At 35.2% G+C, this 20,776-nt stretch overlaps 1 protein-coding gene across 2 annotated transcripts; it reads right to left on the reverse strand.

The window, feature by feature from the left end:
* Positions 1-1,182: 1,182 nt before the first annotated feature.
* LOC123525054 (gelsolin-like protein 2) lies at positions 1,183-13,920 on the reverse strand. 2 transcript variants are annotated; one of them, XM_053539037.1, is made up of 11 exons: positions 13,769-13,920; positions 13,509-13,583; positions 12,967-13,041; positions 12,335-12,462; positions 8,330-8,438; positions 7,798-7,908; positions 6,728-6,814; positions 6,229-6,313; positions 4,227-4,305; positions 3,226-3,321; positions 1,183-1,666 (listed from the first exon to the last, which is right to left on the reverse strand). In XM_053539037.1, the coding sequence occupies exons 1-8, from the start codon at positions 13,880-13,882 to the stop codon at positions 6,248-6,250; spliced, it is 765 nt and encodes a 254-aa protein (XP_053395012.1). In that variant the 5' UTR covers positions 13,883-13,920; the 3' UTR covers positions 1,183-1,666; positions 3,226-3,321; positions 4,227-4,305; positions 6,229-6,247. The 2 variants fall into 2 exon arrangements, with proteins under 2 accessions (XP_053395012.1, XP_053395011.1); XM_053539036.1 differs by having other exon boundaries at positions 6,229-6,814.
* Positions 13,921-20,776: the final 6,856 nt, after the last annotated feature.

A 20,776-nucleotide genomic window follows, 5' to 3' on the forward strand; every position in this document is an offset into this window, starting at 1 on the left:
AAACATACGATAAAGCCCGAAACGCGTGAAAATGTTCCGAATGTAAATCGGTTGAAGTAGGCGCTCATGTACAGAGTTTGATTATGCGCCTTGACATCTTTTTTTTGTTTACAACACACAAAAACGATTCAAGGGATAACAATGCTATCTGATTTAGATATTAAAACGTTCGTTAATAATCAAAAACTTAAAAATACAGTAAAAAGGATCATCAGATGTTGGAATATTTGAAAAGTCACTTAAAGAAGCCGTTCCGGACGAAACCTAGAAATTGGTATCAGCCGCCCTGACTGTCTGAATAGCTACCTCAGCAGTTTTTATTTAACGGTTAAGAAACAAAATGGAGAAGATTATGAATGGCAACGGACGGGCGGTCAGCATCCAAAACATGTCTGCTCTATAATTCAATTTTCGTCGGATCGTCACCAAACTTGCTGACAATGTTTATGGGCATTACATCTCGGCCATTTTCGATAACCACCCAAATTGTACCAGGCACTCTTTGATTATAGTCCTTGAATTACTCGAAAAACAGGGCATTTAGCCTTGTCCACTCTTTTAAGTCGAACAGTTTTCATCTGATCTTCACCAAACTTGCTGACAGTGTTTGTGGGCATATTATCTCAGCCAAGTATTATTACCGCCCAAATCGCCAAATGGCTGTTGTAGGGAGGTTGCGCCATATACCTTTTTTAATGATGATACGCAGAAAAAAACAACATTCAATGAATTACGTATATTACGTATGAAGTGAAATAAATATAGAATAAAAAGGTTATTGTGTAGTTGATTTTATGTTTACGTTTAAAAATCCTTGTTCAAATAGTTCAGAACACGAAAAAATATATGAAAATATATCGTACAAATATGTTTGGAACAGCGAAAACTAGAAAAGGCAAGAATACAGTATTCAGTGAAACATTTTTAATTTAAACTATTATTATAGTAAGATAAAATAGATATAGAATAAAAAGGTTATTTAACATTGTACTGTACAATACGAGATATATTTGGACGAGTACCCAGCTGAGAAAACTATATTGAACTCGTCTAGCGGCTCGTCCAATATGGTTTTCTCAGCTAGGTACTCGTCCAAATATATTTCCGTATTGTACAGAACAATGTTAAATAACCTAAAAATATTAGATATTAGATAGAATTAGAACATTATTTTGAACCTTAAATTGCAAACTTAAGCTGGGTGTGCTTATAACATTTTCTATAGGTAAATAAAATAGCATAAAAAATAAAACAATGAAAATAAAAAGAACATAGGACCTCTCTTTACACAAGTACATAATTTAATACCATTTCTGCTTTGAAATATAAACTCCCCAGAGTTATTTTTAGTATAAGCTTTTTATAAAAAAAGAAATAATAATGTACATGTACATGTATTTGCTAAAATTCAAGCTAGATATCAGAATCTGGAAGACAAAAACTGCGGGTATATTTCACCATGTTGTTGACATATACAGTTACTATATGATATAATCTCTATACACAAGTGCCTAAAATTGTCTAGAAGCTATATACGACATTCCTCCTCGTTATAAATCCTGCAGAATATTTAAGCTGACAAAGCATTATCGAGACTTTCAGAGTTATGACCCTCGACGACTACATGAATTTGCAAATGTGGACGATCTGTCTCACGAAGGTGGTTCTGAAAAACATAATATGATATGATATCCTTATACACACTGTATCATTTACAAATATCCTTTATACATTTGAATCAAAATACCCTATTAACATCGACATCAGAATATCCTGCTTACATCTGTATCGAAATACTCTGAATTCATACAGACTGTTTACATTTTTATCAAAATATTTAGTTAATATCTACATCAGAACTAGAAGATGTTTGGGTAGGAAAGCGCATGTATCCCCAAAAGCATAGCAGTAAAAGGCAGAAAGTGAATAGAGGACAGGAGCGAAAATCAAAAAGACACTGATGGTTTGCCTAGTGCCTGAAATGCAATAGGGATCATATACATACGCGGCATGTCCAATCATCCCATAAAGTTTCCATGTTCTAGTTTAAGTGAATCTTAAGTTATGAAGAGGAAACGGTTTTCCATGTTCTGGCCCCTGTGATCTTGAACTTTGATCGTGTGACCCTAATATCAATAGGAGTAATCTACTCTGTATGTCCCATTATCTTATGGAGTTTCAACATTCTGGTCAAGTGGTTCTCAAGTTATTGATCGGAAACGGTTTTTCATTTTCAGGCCCATGTGCCCTTGACCTTTGATCGAGTGACCCCAAAATCAATAAGAGTCATCTGCTCTGTATGTCCAATCATCCTATTAAGTTTCAATATTCTGGGTCAAATAGTTTTCAAGTTACTGATCGGAAACGGTTTCCCTTGTTCAGGCCCCTGTGACCTTGACTTTGGATGGAGTGACCCCTAAAATTAATAGGAGTTATCTTTTCCAATCATCCTATGAAGTTTCAACATTCTGGGTCGAGTGGTTCTAAGTTACTGATCGGAAACGGTTTTCCCTGTAGAGACCCCTGTGACCTTGACCATAGATTGAATGACCACAAAAACAATAGGGGTCATCTACTACGTAAGCCCTAACACCCTATGAATTTTAAAGGTTACGGCCAAATGGTTATCCGGTATTAATCGGAAATAAAGTGTGACGGATTCTGGTCCCTGTGACCTTGACCTTTGATGGAGCAACCCCAAAATCAGTAGGTGTCATCTACTCTGCATGTTCAATCATCCTATGAAGTTTCAACATTCTAGGTCAAGTAGTTCTAAGTTACTGAACGGAAACGGTTTTCCATGTTCAGGCCACTTTTGATGTTTGATGGAGTGACCTCAAGAACAATAGGAGCCATCTACTCTATAAGTCCTATTATCCTACGAAGTTTGAAGGCTCAAGATCAAATGGTTCTCCAGTTATAAATCGGAAATGAAGTGGCTAAACAATATGTCTCCCCCAGTAGAGGGCAGACAAAATAACTTGTTTATATCAGAATATCCATTCGTGTATTTACTGCAGAAAATCATGTTTATACTGAATTAATTTTTACATATGAGTATCGTGTTACATTTAATCATAATATCTTAAATACATCCGCATATCATATAAACTGTAGCATTTGAACATCCTGGATACAAAAAAAAAACACATTTAATGCATGTTTTAATTTGTTTTTGTGTAACTGAAAAATCAAAACAAAAATTGCAGATGATATAATACACACATTGGCATAAATTACTCCATTCCTCTTCTCAGCCGGCGAAGCATTCTTACCAATCCAAACAAAAATCTGGTCACATGAATCAAACAGGAACACGTCCTACAGCAATATAAGAACTCACTGAGTCATTGATACATATTTTTTTATTCCGTGGTTAATCATCTTATAATTTGTTTTCATCTTTGCATTAAATCAGAGTTTACATGCAGGGTATTGAAAACTTAATAAAAAATTATTTTCATTATTAAGTAAGGAATTCTTAAAGTCAGGAATACGATTGGAAAAAATAAAACCAACTTAGATCTATGCTTTAAATATAAATAACTTTGATTTGCATTGACTATCCTTAGGACGGTCGGTACATTTTTATACAATCTCGCCAGTCACACACACAGAAAATTACGTCAGGCGACCTTCAGCTTTTCCCGGAAGGAAAAAACATAGAAGTACACAGGCTAAACTTAAGAAAGTCGCATTTGTATTGGTCTATAGTCAGGGTCCACGCGCAGGGTCACCCCGCCAAAATGTATGTGCGTGGACTTTCTTACGATTTGAAAATAATTGGATTTTAGTACGACATGTCAGCTTTTCATCTACAAAAACATATTGCACTCGAAATAAAATCACAAATACCACAGGGGTCCGTAATAGAGCAAGTGTATATGGCGATCTTTAGAACTTCGTCAAATCGTTCAAAACGTACTTTTTGATGTTGTCCAAGTGTCAGTATATGCATCGGATATCAGATATTTCCGTATTTGAGAGATTTCAGAAATATTTTCAAAATAAACTTGAGTAAAAAATGTTGATTCTACGGAAGCGTGACAGAGCCATCAGACGCCAATACGTTCTGTTACGTTCCAGATGCAAAAAGTTATAAATAAAAAAAATCATTTAGTTAGTATGGTATTGGACCCTTCTGTTTAGATCATAAAGATATATAGTTTATCCACTGAACTAACAACTATTGTAGTTCTATGACTGCTCAATGTTTTAAAACTTACATCACTTCCGAGGTCACTCTTTTCAATTTTTCCGGTTTTCACCTCGCTGAATTTTATTTCTCCTGATTCATCTGACAAACTGGAAAAAAAACACATAATTAGAAATTTATTATTTTTCCCAAACAAAATGTGTTCAGCTAAATACCTGAAAAAAGTTATTAGTTCATAAATCTGTGTAAGAGGTTTTTTGCAACTGCCTAGTTCTAAATTGCTTTTTCCAACTAATGCAGTATAAAACCAAAGAAAAAAATGGTTTGGTCTTAAATCTATGGAACAACATCGACTGATCAAGTCAGGATAAAAATTACTAACAATAAAAGACCAGATTTCCAACAGTTCTGAAAAAGGCCACATCATAATCCTATTACAGACCAAGTCAATTTGACCAATGCCTCTTATAATTAAAACACCGTCAACGTCAACGCTTTATTACAATAGTGTAAAACCAAAATTATATATTAGCTTATTTCACTCCCACAACATCAACCATGTGAAAACTGTTTTACATAATAAACACTTCTGAAATAAAAGACAACCTACAGAAGTTTGTACAAAACAAACAAAAGCAACATTGTTAGAAAAGGAAACATGACAAAGCATTTTTGTGGTGCATATATCTTCAGCACCAAATAGCGCTTTGTCTTTATACATATGGTATCAAACAAGATGCAAACACAAGCCCGTATTTACTCACATTCTAAATCAGTGTTGTTTTTGTTTCATCTGTCACACTTCTGCTGAAAACTTTCAAGGTTTATGCAACAAAATTACAGCAAGTTAAAATTTAAGTCTAAGTTGAATGATGAAAACCAGGCCCAAATCTTATTTGGTCTAAGTATGAGTTTAAGAACAAATTGTGAATGTAGAACTGCAGGATTTTTTCTCTTCTTTTTGTAAGAAACAGCAAAACGTCTTTGCTGTTTTTAAAATCTAAAGTCATGAAGAATTTTGGTAGATCTGAAAACATTATTTGACGCTATACAACATTGCAGACTGGAATGACTGCACGGTTACCAACAAATATGTTTAATATAAGCAGCTAAATACACAGACTTACTAATCTTACGCTGAAACTTTGCAAAACAATACACGTATCAGTCTTAGTAGACAATTATTTTTGCGTGTTTGAAAAGCAAAACAGTTGTTAGATCAATCAAACTTTAAAATGATACACATAAATTTATGATTAAAGGTGGTTAATCAGATTTTAGTCAGGCAATGGATTTGCTTAAAACTTAAACAACTAATCATTTATGTTTGAGCCGCGCCATGAGAAAACCAACATAGTGCGTTTGCGACCAGCATGGATCCAGACCAGCCTGAGCATCCATGCCGTTCGTTTTTAGTTTCTCTAATTGCAATAGGCTTTGAAAGCGAACAGCATGGATCCTGACCAGACTGCGAATCCCGCACAGAGCGATTTGTTTTATGATTGAATTTGTTTTATTGATATTTTTCATGTTTTTTTTTATATTTTATTTTATTTCATCATTTCAATTTCATTTTTAATTTCATTCATACAATTTCAATACATTCAATACATTTCAAACACACGCGTCCAATGCAGCATCCTCACGCTCGCTGGCGGTGTCCGTTTCCTCCGAATTAGTGTCATCAGCTAGTTGAATGACCAAATTGTCAATATAAATAAAGCAAATTCAATCATAAAACAAATCGCCCTGTGTGGGATTCGAACCCACAGCCTCCTAATCGCAAAAGTTAAATCACTAGCAAGATTCCTCAATTCTACCAACTGAGCTACCGAGGCAATTTCGATCTGCACATTATTTGAAATATATTTATAGTTTTAAATAAGTCAAGTATCTTTCAAATCCTTATTTAATAAATGGAACAGTCTGGAAAATCCAAATCTAAAAATAAAAGCGACAGGTCTCTCCTAAATGCTAGTAATTAAATTTTGTCATAAAAATTACAAAACAGATATATGCTGACCACCTTTAAGCACATGTTTTTGTACTTTTGAGATGAAAGAAATAATTACCAGAACAGTTTTTTCTCTCCTAGTATTTCACATCCTCTTCTTCACTTCCAGATTCATCATCCTCAAGTACCTTGTAGAACTCATCCTGGTTAAAGAAGCAAAACACGCTTGCAAGGTATTCTTATATCACATAATTATATGGAACACTAACAGCTTTGATAATAATATGGCTGCCACATTTTTGTTATGAACAAATAATACTTTAATTTCTCATTAGTTACTATTTCATTTCATTTTATAATTTGCAATACATTTGAATATATGATTAACCTAAGAGAAAGTATTACTGATTTACTGTTTTATTACCTCCCTTTTTAAAACTGAGTCATGTACAACATTTCTGAACAAGTAACTTTGCACATTATCTGGACGGCAGCTTTATCTTTTGAACATAATATTTTAAGCATTATGGAGTTTCCACTAAACATTAGCAACGGTAAAGTGTATTTCGTAAATGAAAAAAGTCTTCATCATCTATGTTTGACCGTTTTATACATACATCCTCCCTGATAGTGTGTTCATCAACAACTACACTCTTGATATGGCCACCCCTCTGTTGTTCAATTTGCAACAGATATTCCATCGACTAAAGTATACAACATGACAACATAAATACCCATACTGTATCTATAAAGGCTGTTTATCACAATGATGAATATCAGTTATCAGTGATAGTTTCCTTTCCTAGTGTAGTGAAACTGGAGCACTGGATAAGAAGACATTCACTCAACTGGGCCTTCCTGTATAACTCTTGGTCTAAGATGAAAAAACTGAGTTTGGAGGCCAGTCTTAGAGTACAGCCATGCCATTGGTCAATTCTAAGACTGAATTCAAAACAAGGGGTTTATGCTGGTCTTACATTGCTCAATAGAGTTTTACAGCGTTGGGCCACCCAAGCAACATTTCTGTTTAATCATTTAAATTTGGACCTGTGATTTTTGACAAATTGGAATAAAATGAACATTTGATTTATGGTCACCAAAATTATTTCACAACTGGATCAATCGTACAGGAGAACTGATGAAGCATAGATATTGTCTTATTTTTTAACTTTGTACAATCTATGCAGATGTTTTTTACAAGACTGTTTTTAAAAGTTCTGCTATAAGTAACCACGCCCCTGGTATCCATGTTTGTTTAAGAATCGTTAGCTTTTTAAAATCTTTGTAGAAGGACATCAAAGGAATATTGGTGTAACGAGACCAGTGGTTTAGGAGGTGGTGGTGTTTGAAGAGTTTTCTATTTTAGCTCTGACAAGCGGAGCTGGTTTGAACAAATTTGGAAGAGAACTTTCAAACAAGCTTCAACACTTTCCACCAAAACGTTTTAGAGGAGACAATGACACAACTTATAGACACTGTTTCAGCAGACGGACGACATACAGTGATCACATTGGCTCACCTTGTGCTCTGATGAACTAAGAACCTATCATATTTTTGAGTTTTGAGACTGATATCAACCTTGGAGTCTTGTTTACTAGTACGCAAAATCAAGTCACAGGTAAGCTGTTAATATTTATAATTTTACTCAGAACTGTCCGTATTTCAAAGGAAAGCAAATGATTTATACCCAAGCTTTCTCAAAACTACTAGCACCGATGCCGTTGTATTGCCATAGAGTTGTGCCAGCATCTAGAATAAAGACATCGTCGGAATTTAGGCTGTCTTTACTCAATGGAACCTGCAAGTTCATAGAAAAGTATGATTATTTATACCAATGTCTATCCCGTCCCACATCTTGAAATCTTCGCCATAAAATAACTGCTATCAACAAAATACATGTGAAAAGCAAATTCTTCACGTTTTAATAACGCTTATCAAAACGAGATGGTTATGATATATAACCTAGTGCCTTTGCATATTTGGAGTTTTGTTGCATTTCTAGACTTATTGCATTTTTGAAAGGGCACCTATAATAATCACTCTACATATTGCGTATTTGAAAAGGTGTCCGGTCAAAATTGCAAAGAAATTGTTTACAGGAAACTCTTTTCTCACAATGGTAGATACCCATCAAAGAACGCAAACTTTGAGTGATGTTCAGTTTCGAAAACAGAAAAGTTATCATAAAGCCGAGTCTAATATGAAGACTGGATACTAACTTCTGTGATTGACGGGTCAGCTCCCATTCCGGACACTTGCAACAACTTTTTTCTATATTTAATAGGTTCCGCGTGGCGGACGCCACTTTCAGCGCCGCCCTCCATTGTACTGAAATAAGAAACCGGAAAAGTGGTGCGGTATTGGGACATGGTACACAACAAATTTTCCGAGACACAGAAACATGATAATACCAGATAAAGATCAAAAACAAGAGGGCCATTAACCCAAAAGCGCTCACCTGTGTACAAGGCTTCAAGTCTGTATAACGTAATGGTACAAGTACCGAGTTAGGTTTCTTCTAAGATAGCCTATATTATATGCGTCACACACATTTTTGAACTTAGGGCAATTTGAGTAATTATGGTAGAAAGTACAACTCTGATATCACATGCCAAATATCAAGGCTCTAACTATCATTGATTCAAAGAAGAAGATGTTCAATGTTTCTTATGTGTAAGCCTATCGTTAGTACATATCACAAACAGGGGCGTGGCCATTTTTGATCTTGGGGCAATAATTTGGATAATGATGGTAGAGAATCACACCCTTATAATACATGCCAAATATCGTAACTCTAGAGAAACAGAAGTCTTATAGCTGAAAACCTATTTCTAACAAAAACGACCCGTATGTTCAATGATCCGGAACAAGTTTGAAAGAGGGCTACCCAGAGATCATTTGTGTAAAGGTTCATCAAAATCCATTCAGTGGTTTTGGAGGAAATGTTGTTTAAAGAAACTGTTGATGAAAAGTGACCACGCCCTCTGGCGGATATGTATTTTAACGAATTGAAAACATGAACAGTATTTGTAGAAGGTCACATGAGGACAATGTGTTTGAAATTATTTTAAAATTGGGCTAAAAATTATTATACCAGAAGACTTCCTAACTACTATGCCCATATAAGGAGAAGGGACCACGCCCTCTGATGGCCATGTCTTGACGTATCAAAATAATCTGAACTATCTTGATAGAGGGTCACACACGGCCCATTTGCGTAAAATTATTCTAAAATCGGGCTAGCAGTTTCACACAAGAAGATTGTTTAAATTTCTAATATACATATACATGTATAAGGAAAAGTGACCACACACCCTGGCGGCCATGTGTTTTTGTTTTTTTTTACAAATTGGAATAATTTGAATAATCTTGGTAGAGAGTCACACAAGGACCATTTGTTTCAAATTATTTTAAAATCGGGCTAGCAGTTTCACACAAGAAGATTTTTTTAGAGTTTCCTCTATATATATATATGGAAAAGTGACCACGCCCTCTGGTGGATATGTATTTTAACGAATTGAAAACATGAACAGTATTTGTAGAAGGTCACATGAGGACATTGTGTTTGAAATTATTTTAAAATTGGGCTAAAAGTTTTTATACCAGAAGACTTTCTAACTACTATGCCCATATAGGGAGAAGGGACCACGCCCTCTGATGGCCATGTCTTGACGTATCAAAATAATCTGAACTATCTTGATAGAGGGCCACACACGGCCCATTTGCGTAAAATTATTCTAAAATCGGGCTAGCAGTTTCACACAAGAAGATTGTTTAAATTTCCAATATACATATACATGTATAAGGAAAAGTGACCACACACCCTGGCGGCATGTGTTTTTGTGTTTTTTTTACAAATTGGAATAATTTGAATAATCTTGGTAGAGAGTCACACAAGGACCATTTGTTTCAAATTATTTTAAGATCGGGCTAGCAGTTTCACACAAGAAGATTTTTAAGAGTTTCCTCTATATATATATGGAAAAGTGACCACGTCCTCTGGTGGCCACGTTTTTTGAGGAATCAAAATAATTTGAACAATCTGGTAGAGGGTCACACAAGGACGATTTGTGTAAAATCATTTTCAAATCGGGCCAACAGTTTCACTCATGATGATTTTTTAATTTTCCACTATCAACATATATGGAAAAGTGACCACGCCCCCTGGCTGTCATGTTTTTTTGACAAATCGGTATAATTTGAACAATCTTGGTAAAGGGTGACATAAGGTCAATTTGCGTGAAATTATTTCAAAAACGGACCAGTGGTTTATGAGAATATTTCGTTTGAAGTTTTTCTCCCTATTTTTAGCTCTGGTCCCTAGGTGCAACCAAGCGGTACCGTTTGAACAACTGTGGTAGAAGATTACCCAAGGAACATCCAGGCCAAGTTTCATTAAAATCCATTCAGTTGTTTTGGAGATGTCGTTTAAACAAAATTGTTGACGACAGACGACTTGACGGACAGACGCACGCACGCACGACGGACACAGCGTGATCACAATAGCTCACCACGAGCACTTTGTGTTCAGGTGAGCCGAATAAATCGTTTTCTAGGAGAATAAAATTTATATTAATGCTAAATGGCAAATATTGCATTCATTTTTAGCAACCTTATACAAAATTTACCATAATTTTGTTGTAGCATCTTATTCTATTATTAATAATAGCTAGTGGTTACACATACGGTGGGGAATGTTTTCGGAATTTTAGCTGGTGTTAAATGTTCTTATATATTGTAGCTAGACTACAGTCTTAGCCAAGGACTACCCAGCTGACATGTATTTCCAATCGAGCATATAATAGCTATCATATTTACCTCCCCTGAATCACTGGCACCAGACCAGAAAGAAAATGCCTCTGCTCTGTACATGTTATACCATACCCCTAGGTAATATATAAGAACCATGGTCATGAACGGGAAAATGCACTAACCTATTTCAAGTTCGATGAATGAGTACTAAGCATATTGAAAAAGCGGTAATTTATCGTCCATCGTGCACCAATCACACTGTCTCAATATTTCATACTGCAGAGATACTTCGCATATTTTATGCTTTCGTCAACGTTACAGAAAAAGACTTGCGTGAACTTCTCTAATGCACATCCGGTCTAAAGGTCACAGCGATGTGCACATGTTAGGCGGAATGTACACAAACAAAAACAGAATGCAAAATATTCACAGTTATACAATCAAACTCAAAATGATGAATGAAATTCATCTTAGAAATGATTTTGAGTTTGAAGTAATACATTGGTTTACATCTATTTTGTTCATTTATTCATATTGCACGTTTATGCTGCATATACACATATTAGCAAACACATGTAGTTAAATGACGACTGGCCTACATTTTCACATCAACCAATCAGACACGTTTTGTAATCTAGACCGGAACTTCAACAGGGAAGTTCATCAAAGTTTTTTCTGTTTGATGAAACTATAAAGTACGCATTGTTTCTCGAAGAGAAGAAATACTGAAGAAGTGTGACCGGTACACAATGGAAGATAAATTGTCGCTTGTTCAATATTCATAGTACACATTTATCGAACTGCACGTTTTAATTGAGATATTTATTTATTTATTTGGATTTTACGGCGCACCAACACAGTATAGGTTATATGGCGCCAAACAAGACTACTACAAATTTTGGTTCAACATCTCATTTACATCGAAATAAAAACATGAGGTATGGAATCAAAATTTGCATACCTGCTGGAATCACAGAGTTACTGCAAAACAAAGTGTTAAGACCCTATTAGTCGCCTCTTACGGTCATGCAAGGGTAAGGCAGTGGTTCCAATTCTTTTCATACACAGATCGTCACAGAACCATATGGGGCTAAATGCGTGATTGAAATGGGTTAGTGTATTTTTCCGTCATGACCAAGGTTCTTACATGATACTTAGGGGTAGGGTATAATATGTACAGAGGCATTTTCTTTCTGGTCTGGTGCCAGTGCCCTGAATCAGGTCTATACTGATACTGTCGGAAACACTACCAGGATAAGTGGCCCTAACCCCACCACCCCCACCATATCAAGTGATGAACAATAGTTCGGATATTGGTCTAGACTGGGACTCCGAGTCGCAGTCATTCTGGTCCAACCTGGTTAATACCGTACAAGATGAACTGAAGATCGGTTTTAAGGAAAATGAATGTCACAATTGCCACACAGTAGAAAAATATCATGATAAATCTCAGGAACAAACAAAATACATACACAAGTTCCTCGAAGTAGGACCTGAAGAGTTCGGACTCGGATCCCTGGATTTCCCTGTGCTGCACAGCCCCGTTGCCCAAGAATGTTTTCAACTCGACGGTCTTGTACGCTGCCGCGTCGTATTCGTCCTGTTTACAACAAAATATTGCTTGTATGTGACACAATCTAGGTCGAATGTTAAATTTTAGCAAGCAAGGATGTGTATGAATTTTAATATGACCTATTGAAATGCACGTCAACAGCGCATAAATTATATATAATCAGCAAAATTTTCAAGTCCAATTTAGCAGATTATGAACATCCATGATAATTAAATTACTAAATAGCAAGGCTGTTGTTCTACGTTGTGACATTTCAAGACTCTCCTCCGAAGAATCATACGTAACAAATGAGCCACACCATGAGAAAACCAACAAAGTGCGTTTGCGACCAGCATGGATCCAGACCAGCCTGCAAATCCGTGCAGTCTGGTCAGGATCCATGCTGCTCGCTTTCAAAGTCTTTTGCAATTAGAGAAACTGTTAGCGAACAGCATGAATCCTGACCAGACTGCGCGGATACGCAGGCTGGTCTGGATCCATGCTGGTTGCAAATGCACTATGTTGATTTTCTCATGGCGCGGCTCAACTTACTTTTGAGCTCTTCGAACCAATCCAATAATGGACGTCGTACTTCAGATGCTCAGCAGAAGTTCCTTCTCTATAGCTCTGGAGGCGACAAAAGTAAAGTGAAATTTGCTCATAAATTAAGACGTCAAGCAAGTTATGCATATTACTTGTTATATATTTCATACAAAAATATTGCGAAATATAATACCCGTTACTACATGCACCATACAGAAATAAAATACACCAGCGCTAGTACATATAAAAAAAATTCTTGTTCCCACAAACGGGGCACTGACGGAATGTTAGACGGAAAGAAATAGGTACCATGCCCTTGGAAACAAGGGTACCATGCCCACAGACTATTGCAGTATATTTGCGACTATTTATTTTTAACAACAACAAAAAACAAATAACTGATTGACAGTTGGTTGCAAAAAAATAGTAGTAATAATTAAGAGGTAAACTATGGAATGAAATTAAAATACTGTTCGTAATTTAATGCATTTACATGTACATGAGTGGGCGACAACAAATAAATAACTTTGAAAAACATGTGGCGTACTTACATTTAGGATGATGTATGAATCACCGTTGTAAAACTTTCCGTAGTCTTCCTTGGGCCACTCTGTGACTGTGAAGTTCTAGAAAATGCAAAGAAATTTGCCACTACAATTTGTGGTCATTTTGAAGTGTATATGTCCCTTCACAGAAAAAAACCGATTAACTAACAAAATTCAAAAATATTCCATTAATGTGCTATTGATCACCCCAGACAGCTTTTTTCAAGAGCAGACGACAAGCATATTTTGTAAGAGAATCAACGTACCACAATTTTCCAGATCTGAAGCCCAGGCTGCGTTCCTGCATTTTTCCATCCTGGTTCACCCAGGACGGACGCTTCTGCAAGACAGTACATGAATAATACATATGTTTGGACCATATTGCTGCCCTTCCAGTTATATTTCTTTGCTTTTCTCAGACCTGAAAATACATCAGCAGAGCTTAAAGTTTTTTAATCTAATTCGGTCAGTGATTTAGATTCTATAGCAAAATCATTAATGCTCGTAGGGGACACAGATCCGTGAGTAGTAAAGACACCTTTTTGGAGGCAAATAAACCGGTGCCATCTTGGATGACCTTGCTAGTATTCATAGTAGCTCGTTTACAAAAAAAAAAGATAAAGTAAGAATATATGTGCGGCAGTCAGATTTGATTCCCTGTAATATGAAATAAGGCAAAGCGTCATTTCCTATTACTGGCTTTAAAATATTTATGGCAATTTTTTCCGATGTCTTTCCTATGTTTTATCTTTTAAAAGGAAAAAATTATTTTTTTCAACTTACTGGAAAGCTCTCTTGCATGATTTTTGAGTGATAACTGATTTTCAACAATCGAATGAAGTTTTGTATTTATGCGTAGAGAACTACTTCCTGTCCGCTTGGGGCGGGCGACACGTTTTAAATCCACCACCAACCGTGAAAGTATACTTGCGTTACCGTAAAGCTCGATTCTCGAGTTCGTTGTAAAATGATCTCACTATGTTATATGTAGGCCTATATACTTCCGAGATAATTTCATTTTCTATAAACTATAAATAGAACATGAAGTTATTCTAAAATCTACGGTGCCCCTAAAGTGACATGTTACGCACTTTTTTTCCACTTAGGTAATGTGAGACTTTTTTTATTTCGTTTAAACGAAATCATTTCGTTTTAACGGTGCCCCTAAAGTGACATGTTACGCACTTTTTTTCCACTTAGGTAATGTGAGACTTTTTTTATTTCGTTTAAACGAAATCAACTATTTCGTTTAAACGAAATAGTTTTTCGTTAAAACGAAATGATTTCGTTTAAACGAAATAAAAAAAGTCTCACATTACCTAAGTGGAAAAAAGTGCGTAACATGTCACTTTAGGGGCACCGTAAAAATCAGATCCATAACGATCACATTTATATGATTTCGCAGTATTTAGCTTCAGGAAAAACAATTTAATATATTAATAATATAACTTCCGGTCAAAACAATATGTCGGGGATTTTTTCCAGGACAAAGAGAAACTAACAAAAATGTAAAGTTTCAAGTGAAGCTGGACAGTTTTCGGGACAATTACTGACACAGAGTCATCTATATGAGCATTGATACGAGATGAATGTGTTATTAGATGACATTCTATCAGACAAATATACCTATGCAATTATAACCTATTATTTACCTGTGATCAATAAACGCTAATAATTGGGCAATCGTAAACGAAACCAATCCTCACCAGGCCAAAACTCTGTCAACAAGAAACATAAACCGATAATATTTCCAAACGTTCAAAGTATTGATAGTGAGGGTAGAGATTTAAACGGGTGAAGTTTAAAAGTCGTTACCCCTCCCTCATTAATATACAGTATGGCAAAGTTCAGTCAGGAGTATCTTAGAGAATTGGGTTCGCAACTGGCACCCATACTGATAAAAGAATTGAAAGCTCAGCTCAGAGATGAAATTATCAACGGGATCAAATGGGATCCAGATTAGAGACAAAGGTCCACAACCCAGAGAAATTGCATAGATTGACAGCTGTGAAATACTGTAACATTTGTTTACAAATACATAACATTTGTTTACAAATACAGAATATTAACATAGCGTATATATCTATAGCTACATGATTCACTACAATATCTAATTTATTACGTATATTGTATAGCATAGCAGACGAAATTGAAATCGATGTATATTTGTTACATATAATACACTTTTCATGAACAAGAGTCAAAACATTAATACACACGTATATCCATTTTGTACATTCTTACGTATTCCAGTTTTCTTTGAATGTAAAAAGACTCCGTAAATCAATTCTTGCAAAAATCACACTTACTCCTAGTTGGACAAAGCCAAGGGAAACAATTCATACGAGAACAATGTTTCTAGTGCAAAAGTTATTGATCTTTATTTATTTTTTATTCTACGTGAATGTACGTTAACTCTGTTGCATTACCCTAAATGTAACAAGTCAAAAGATTTCCTGCGGCCGGAAGTTATACAGACCAGAAATTGTTATTAATGTATGTGTGACCATTCCGCCTAAAAAAAGAAACTTATGGGTGAATAACGTGCTTGTTTTTTTATTATACAATTACTACAATTACGCTTTAATGTAGGAAATATTACTCCATTCTACATGATTTACAGGTAGATCTATGATGTATTTCTTAATTTATGAAGGTTATTGTTTTGAGCAAAAATAACTATATTCCCTTTCATGTATAACATAAATTTAAACTCAACTCACATTCCTTGACTATTGAAATTCTTTACTAGAGCTATCACAAAAGTAATTCTGCCTTCACCTGGAATTCGTTAACATATAGAGCAAGACAACAAAGGACAATAATCCAGGGAACTAAAGAGCCATTTAAAATATCCTTTATGCACAACTAGGTATCAGTATTTATCATTGCTGAAAGTTTGAATAAATTATATGAAATAATGAAAGAGGAATTCTGGTCACAAATATTTCTCTATATAGAGTGCCAGCTTTATTGCAAAAACGGCGTTCCATAAATGCGATAAGCCAATCGCATATCGGTAAAAAGTCACGTGAAATCACCCAGTCCCCATGTGCTACACTACTTGTTGCATTCCAATATACCTGCAGCCTTTAGGCCGCAGGCAATAATCAGACACTGCTGTTGTCTTTTCCATTAACGTCCATTATAAGAAATGATCCTGTCACATACCACAAAATTGAGAAACGATTTTTCAATAAGACAGCATTTCAGACATAAAAACAGCAATTTTATACAGGCTTATCCAATCCATTTTCTTACGATTTTTCTTCAGACAAACATACCCCATTTGTTGAATGGCATTCAGAGGCAAAATGCCCACTGATACCTTTATTGTTCTAAAGAGAGAATGAAAAGTCAAGCATTCAGCCAGACACGTGTAAAATATTCCAAATTTCATAAGAAATATTGGATTGCTTCATTTTGACACAAATTTTATGGTTTGTAAACATATCCTTTTCATCCAATCAGTTTACGTCTCATTAATTCTTACGGGTTTACCCTACATCTTTTTCAACCACTGACCTAAATGTGTTTGTTTATTTGGTTGTTGTAGTGTAAGATAGAAGTATCTTTCACGTCAGTGCATAATATGCAACATTGTCACGAGTTGGCTTAGCCGAGATTGAAGATTTAAGACATGGTGTTCCTGAGTAAAAGATATTTTGATCTTACTTGTGGGACAGGCAAACTTTCTTTCTTTTTCTTTAACGTAAAATGGAAATTTTACTCAGCTGTTTACGCTTTGAAACCGCTGAAAGCTGCACCGCGGAAATGTCGACAGCTCCTCTTATCACCATTTTTGGAGGTGGAGCTAGAGGTTAGAAGTCGTAATGTAGTCATCAATGTACGACCTACTCCATAGCCTCTAGAGCTAATCCAAATTTCAAAATTATCCAGGATATATACATTCATTTACATGTATAATATGTTCAGGTGGTAGGGGCTCAAACTAGGTTGAAAACCTTCCAAATATGGTCATAATAATGAAATATTCCAAGTTTTCAAAGTCACCTTCTATGACCTCTCCTTAAAAGCTAGATCTATCCAGGTAGCTTGGTCAGACTCATTACTACACGTTCATGTAGGGTATGTCTATATTTTCTTGCCATATGGGGTCGGTTGAAAACCTTCCAGACTTAAACATGGTTTAATAGCGTTATTTTTATGAGCAAATGTTGCTCCCCGTTGGATACACCAGGTACCTAATCTTGGCCAGAACATATACATCAACGTAAACTGTTGTAGTTAGTAACTCACAATTTCGACTTAGTAACTCTAAATACACCTTGCACTTATGCTCTTCCGTAATTATCCGACAGATGACATATGCCAAAATTAATTTTGATTTATAAATCTCAGCAATTTCCCAATACTGTATTTGAAACCAATACCTATGCGTTGAAAAACAATGCTTGAAATCTATGCTAAATCTGTAATACCGTCATCTATCATACAATGCGGACACTATATCAGCCTTTAAATATAATTTAAAACAAAAATTCAAACCGCCCAAGGTTCCTTATTTTTACCTTTCTGGTGACAGATTTTCTCAAATCCATCATGCAAGAATACGTATCAAATGTAGTAATCTTAATTCAGACTTATTTTACAACCATTTACGTGACGATCAAATGTGTTACTGTGGATATACTACAGAAGACGCGGAACATTTATTTTTAAGATGTCCGTTCTTTTCCCAACAACGTCAATAGTTATTCATTGATACCCGTCAGTACCGTTCCTTAAATGTCAAATAATTGTTTTGATTCGATAACTTATCACAAAAAATCATGGCATCATTTTTGGTCATGTACAAGGTTATATTAAGAAAAGTAAACGTTTTAACTGAATCGAAATTTACCGAATTAATTCTTCACAGCCGCTGTGCTTGTAACCCGAGTTTTGGGAAAACGAACCTTCAATTAATGTAGGGTGTGGAACGGCGAGCAAATACCTCTTTCTGCTTTTTCAGCTTTTCTTGTTATTTTCATTTCATTTTTTCTTTTTCTTTTTGTTGTTGTTTTTATGCGTGTGTGTCTCCCTCTCTCTGTTGCTGTTTTTTTTTTTTTTTTTTTTTTTTTTTTTTGATTAAAAATTGTTTACACTCAGTACGTTCTTACTTTATAAATGTATTTTTTAATCTCTTGCTTTAGTAAATTCTTTTTGTTTTTTCTTGTTTTTTCTCTTCTGCACATGGATTAAATGTTACTCATACATTACGACCTATGAACTGAATATTTTGTTACGTAACTTTGTTAGGGAAGTTGGTCAAACTTGTGGTCTGACCCGTTTACTTTAAAGAAGTTACATGTTCCTTCTTCCCTATTTACTCTATTGTGCACTTACATTTGTATTATGTTACATGTTTTTCAAAGGCAATAAAATATTATTAAATCAAAATCAAATCAAATCAGGAGAAACCAACACTAACAGGTTTGTACTGGTACAGAATCCAGGAACACTGGTTAGGTTAACTGTCCACCGTTACATGACTGAAATACTGTTGAAAACGGCGTTAAACCCAAAACAAACAAACAAACACTACGAGAGTCCTGCAAAAAGTTTTGTCACTGGGTTCGGATTTCTTAAGCGCTATGTTTTATCAAGAAAACAAATATTAGAAACTTTCAAATTATTCCCCCTTTACCGAAATACATTTTTAACCTTTTTACCCAATCGCCAAAAACAAAACAAAAATAGTCTTCTTTTGGTATCTGTTGGAGACACTGACAGATGGCGCTGGTTGACGAGAACTTCTGACTTATATTTCTTTCCGGAAAGCATTTTCTTAAGCCTTGGAAATCAAATAAGTCACAGAGACTCAGGTCAGGTAAATAAGGCGGATGGTTTACCACTTCCACTTTTATCTTTCCGCTTCCATTGCTTATTATGGCTCAAACATGTGCACCTAAGTTTCGTCACCTGTTAGCAGGTAAGAAATAACCCGACTATCACAGCCTTTGTATGTTTTCAAAAGTTTCCGGGCACATTTAAGGCGTTGTTTCTTTTGCTCCTTTGTGAACAAATGAGAGACTACCTTTCTTAGGTCAAAACGCTTTTTCAGAATTGTTTACACACTGCCTTTTGATATGCCAAACTGAAGTCCATATATACCACACAATTCATCAAACATCTTCTTTCAATCCGTATCAATGCGGCATTTAGATAGCTATGAATTTCAGTCTTTTCGTCCATTTCACAAAGTGACAAGTCAATTGGCCAGTGTATAATTATGTCTGCATGTATTTCGATTTAAGATAACTCGATCGTTTGAAAAGCAATTTGCACAAATTCAACAGATGTCGTTAGCTATAGGACCCGCCATTCAAGTACAATGAAGCGTTTTAAAAAATATTTGGGATAAAACTAAGGAAGCCAATTAGTGACAGAACTTTGTGCAGGACCCTCAAAATGACAGGTAAATAATAACATTTGATTCTATTCATGGCAAATATGTTTTGTCTGGTTCTGAGCATTTGTTTCTGTCACTTTGACTAAAAAGAAATAAATGTAATACTGTATAATTATAAACAGCTGATGTTTATTTAGTTCCGCCATGTGCTTAGTTTGGCTCGAACCAGATGCCGACACTTTAACCTCAAGACGTCCACACTATTTAATGAACGGTTTGTTTCTAAATAAAATATAAAAAAAAAAACGTTGCATACCTGACATACCTGGCAGTGTTGCGGTACTCCCTGGCGCAGGCTCTGTAAAAATGAAATAAAATAAAGAACAATAATTTAAAGATCAAGTTATAATGAACGAAACCTAATTGTGACAAAAGGTAGCAACAATAGAAACAAAGCATTATTTGGTCTGATTTTGGTCCGATTTGTGCCATTTCTCCTCTCTCTCTCAGGTTTATGGGGAATCATGTATCAATTTATCAATTATAATAGGAGAATCGACACTATGAAATAGTTTACTTTTTTCAGCTGTTTATGCATTAGAAAGTAGCATTTTCAAAATTGCACCATGTAACAATTTTTTTTATTTATTTTGCGTTCTGACAGTGTCCAGGCATTAATCTGACAACTCATACACATAACAAGGGTATGTGGATATATATATGTTATTTAATTATGGAAGTGATAGATAATCAGACTATTTCTATTCTAATCGAAGATAATGCACCATTAAACAGAAATTTGCTCACTTAATATCGTCATTTAGTCATTTCTAACATTAATGGATTTGTTTTCATTTTAAGCATAATAAATTCAATTTCTTTTTCATAAAAATGTTTTATCTGCTAGAATAAACATAAC

Source organism: Mercenaria mercenaria, chromosome 3, assembly GCF_021730395.1.
Source record: "Mercenaria mercenaria strain notata chromosome 3, MADL_Memer_1, whole genome shotgun sequence".
Classification (NCBI taxonomy): Eukaryota; Metazoa; Mollusca; class Bivalvia; order Venerida; family Veneridae; genus Mercenaria; species Mercenaria mercenaria.

Coding starts and splice junctions, on each gene's coding strand:
- LOC123525054 (XM_053539036.1), bottom strand. CDS start 13,882: ATGGTCCAAACATATGTATTATTCATGTACTGTCTTGCAGAAGCGTCC. Junction 13,042..13,508: donor ATTCATACATCATCCTAAAT/GTAAGTACGCCA, acceptor TGTCGCCTCCAG/AGCTATAGAGAAGGAACTTC. Junction 12,463..12,966: donor TTGGTTCGAAGAGCTCAAAA/GTAAGTTGAGCC, acceptor TGTTGTAAACAG/GACGAATACGACGCGGCAGC.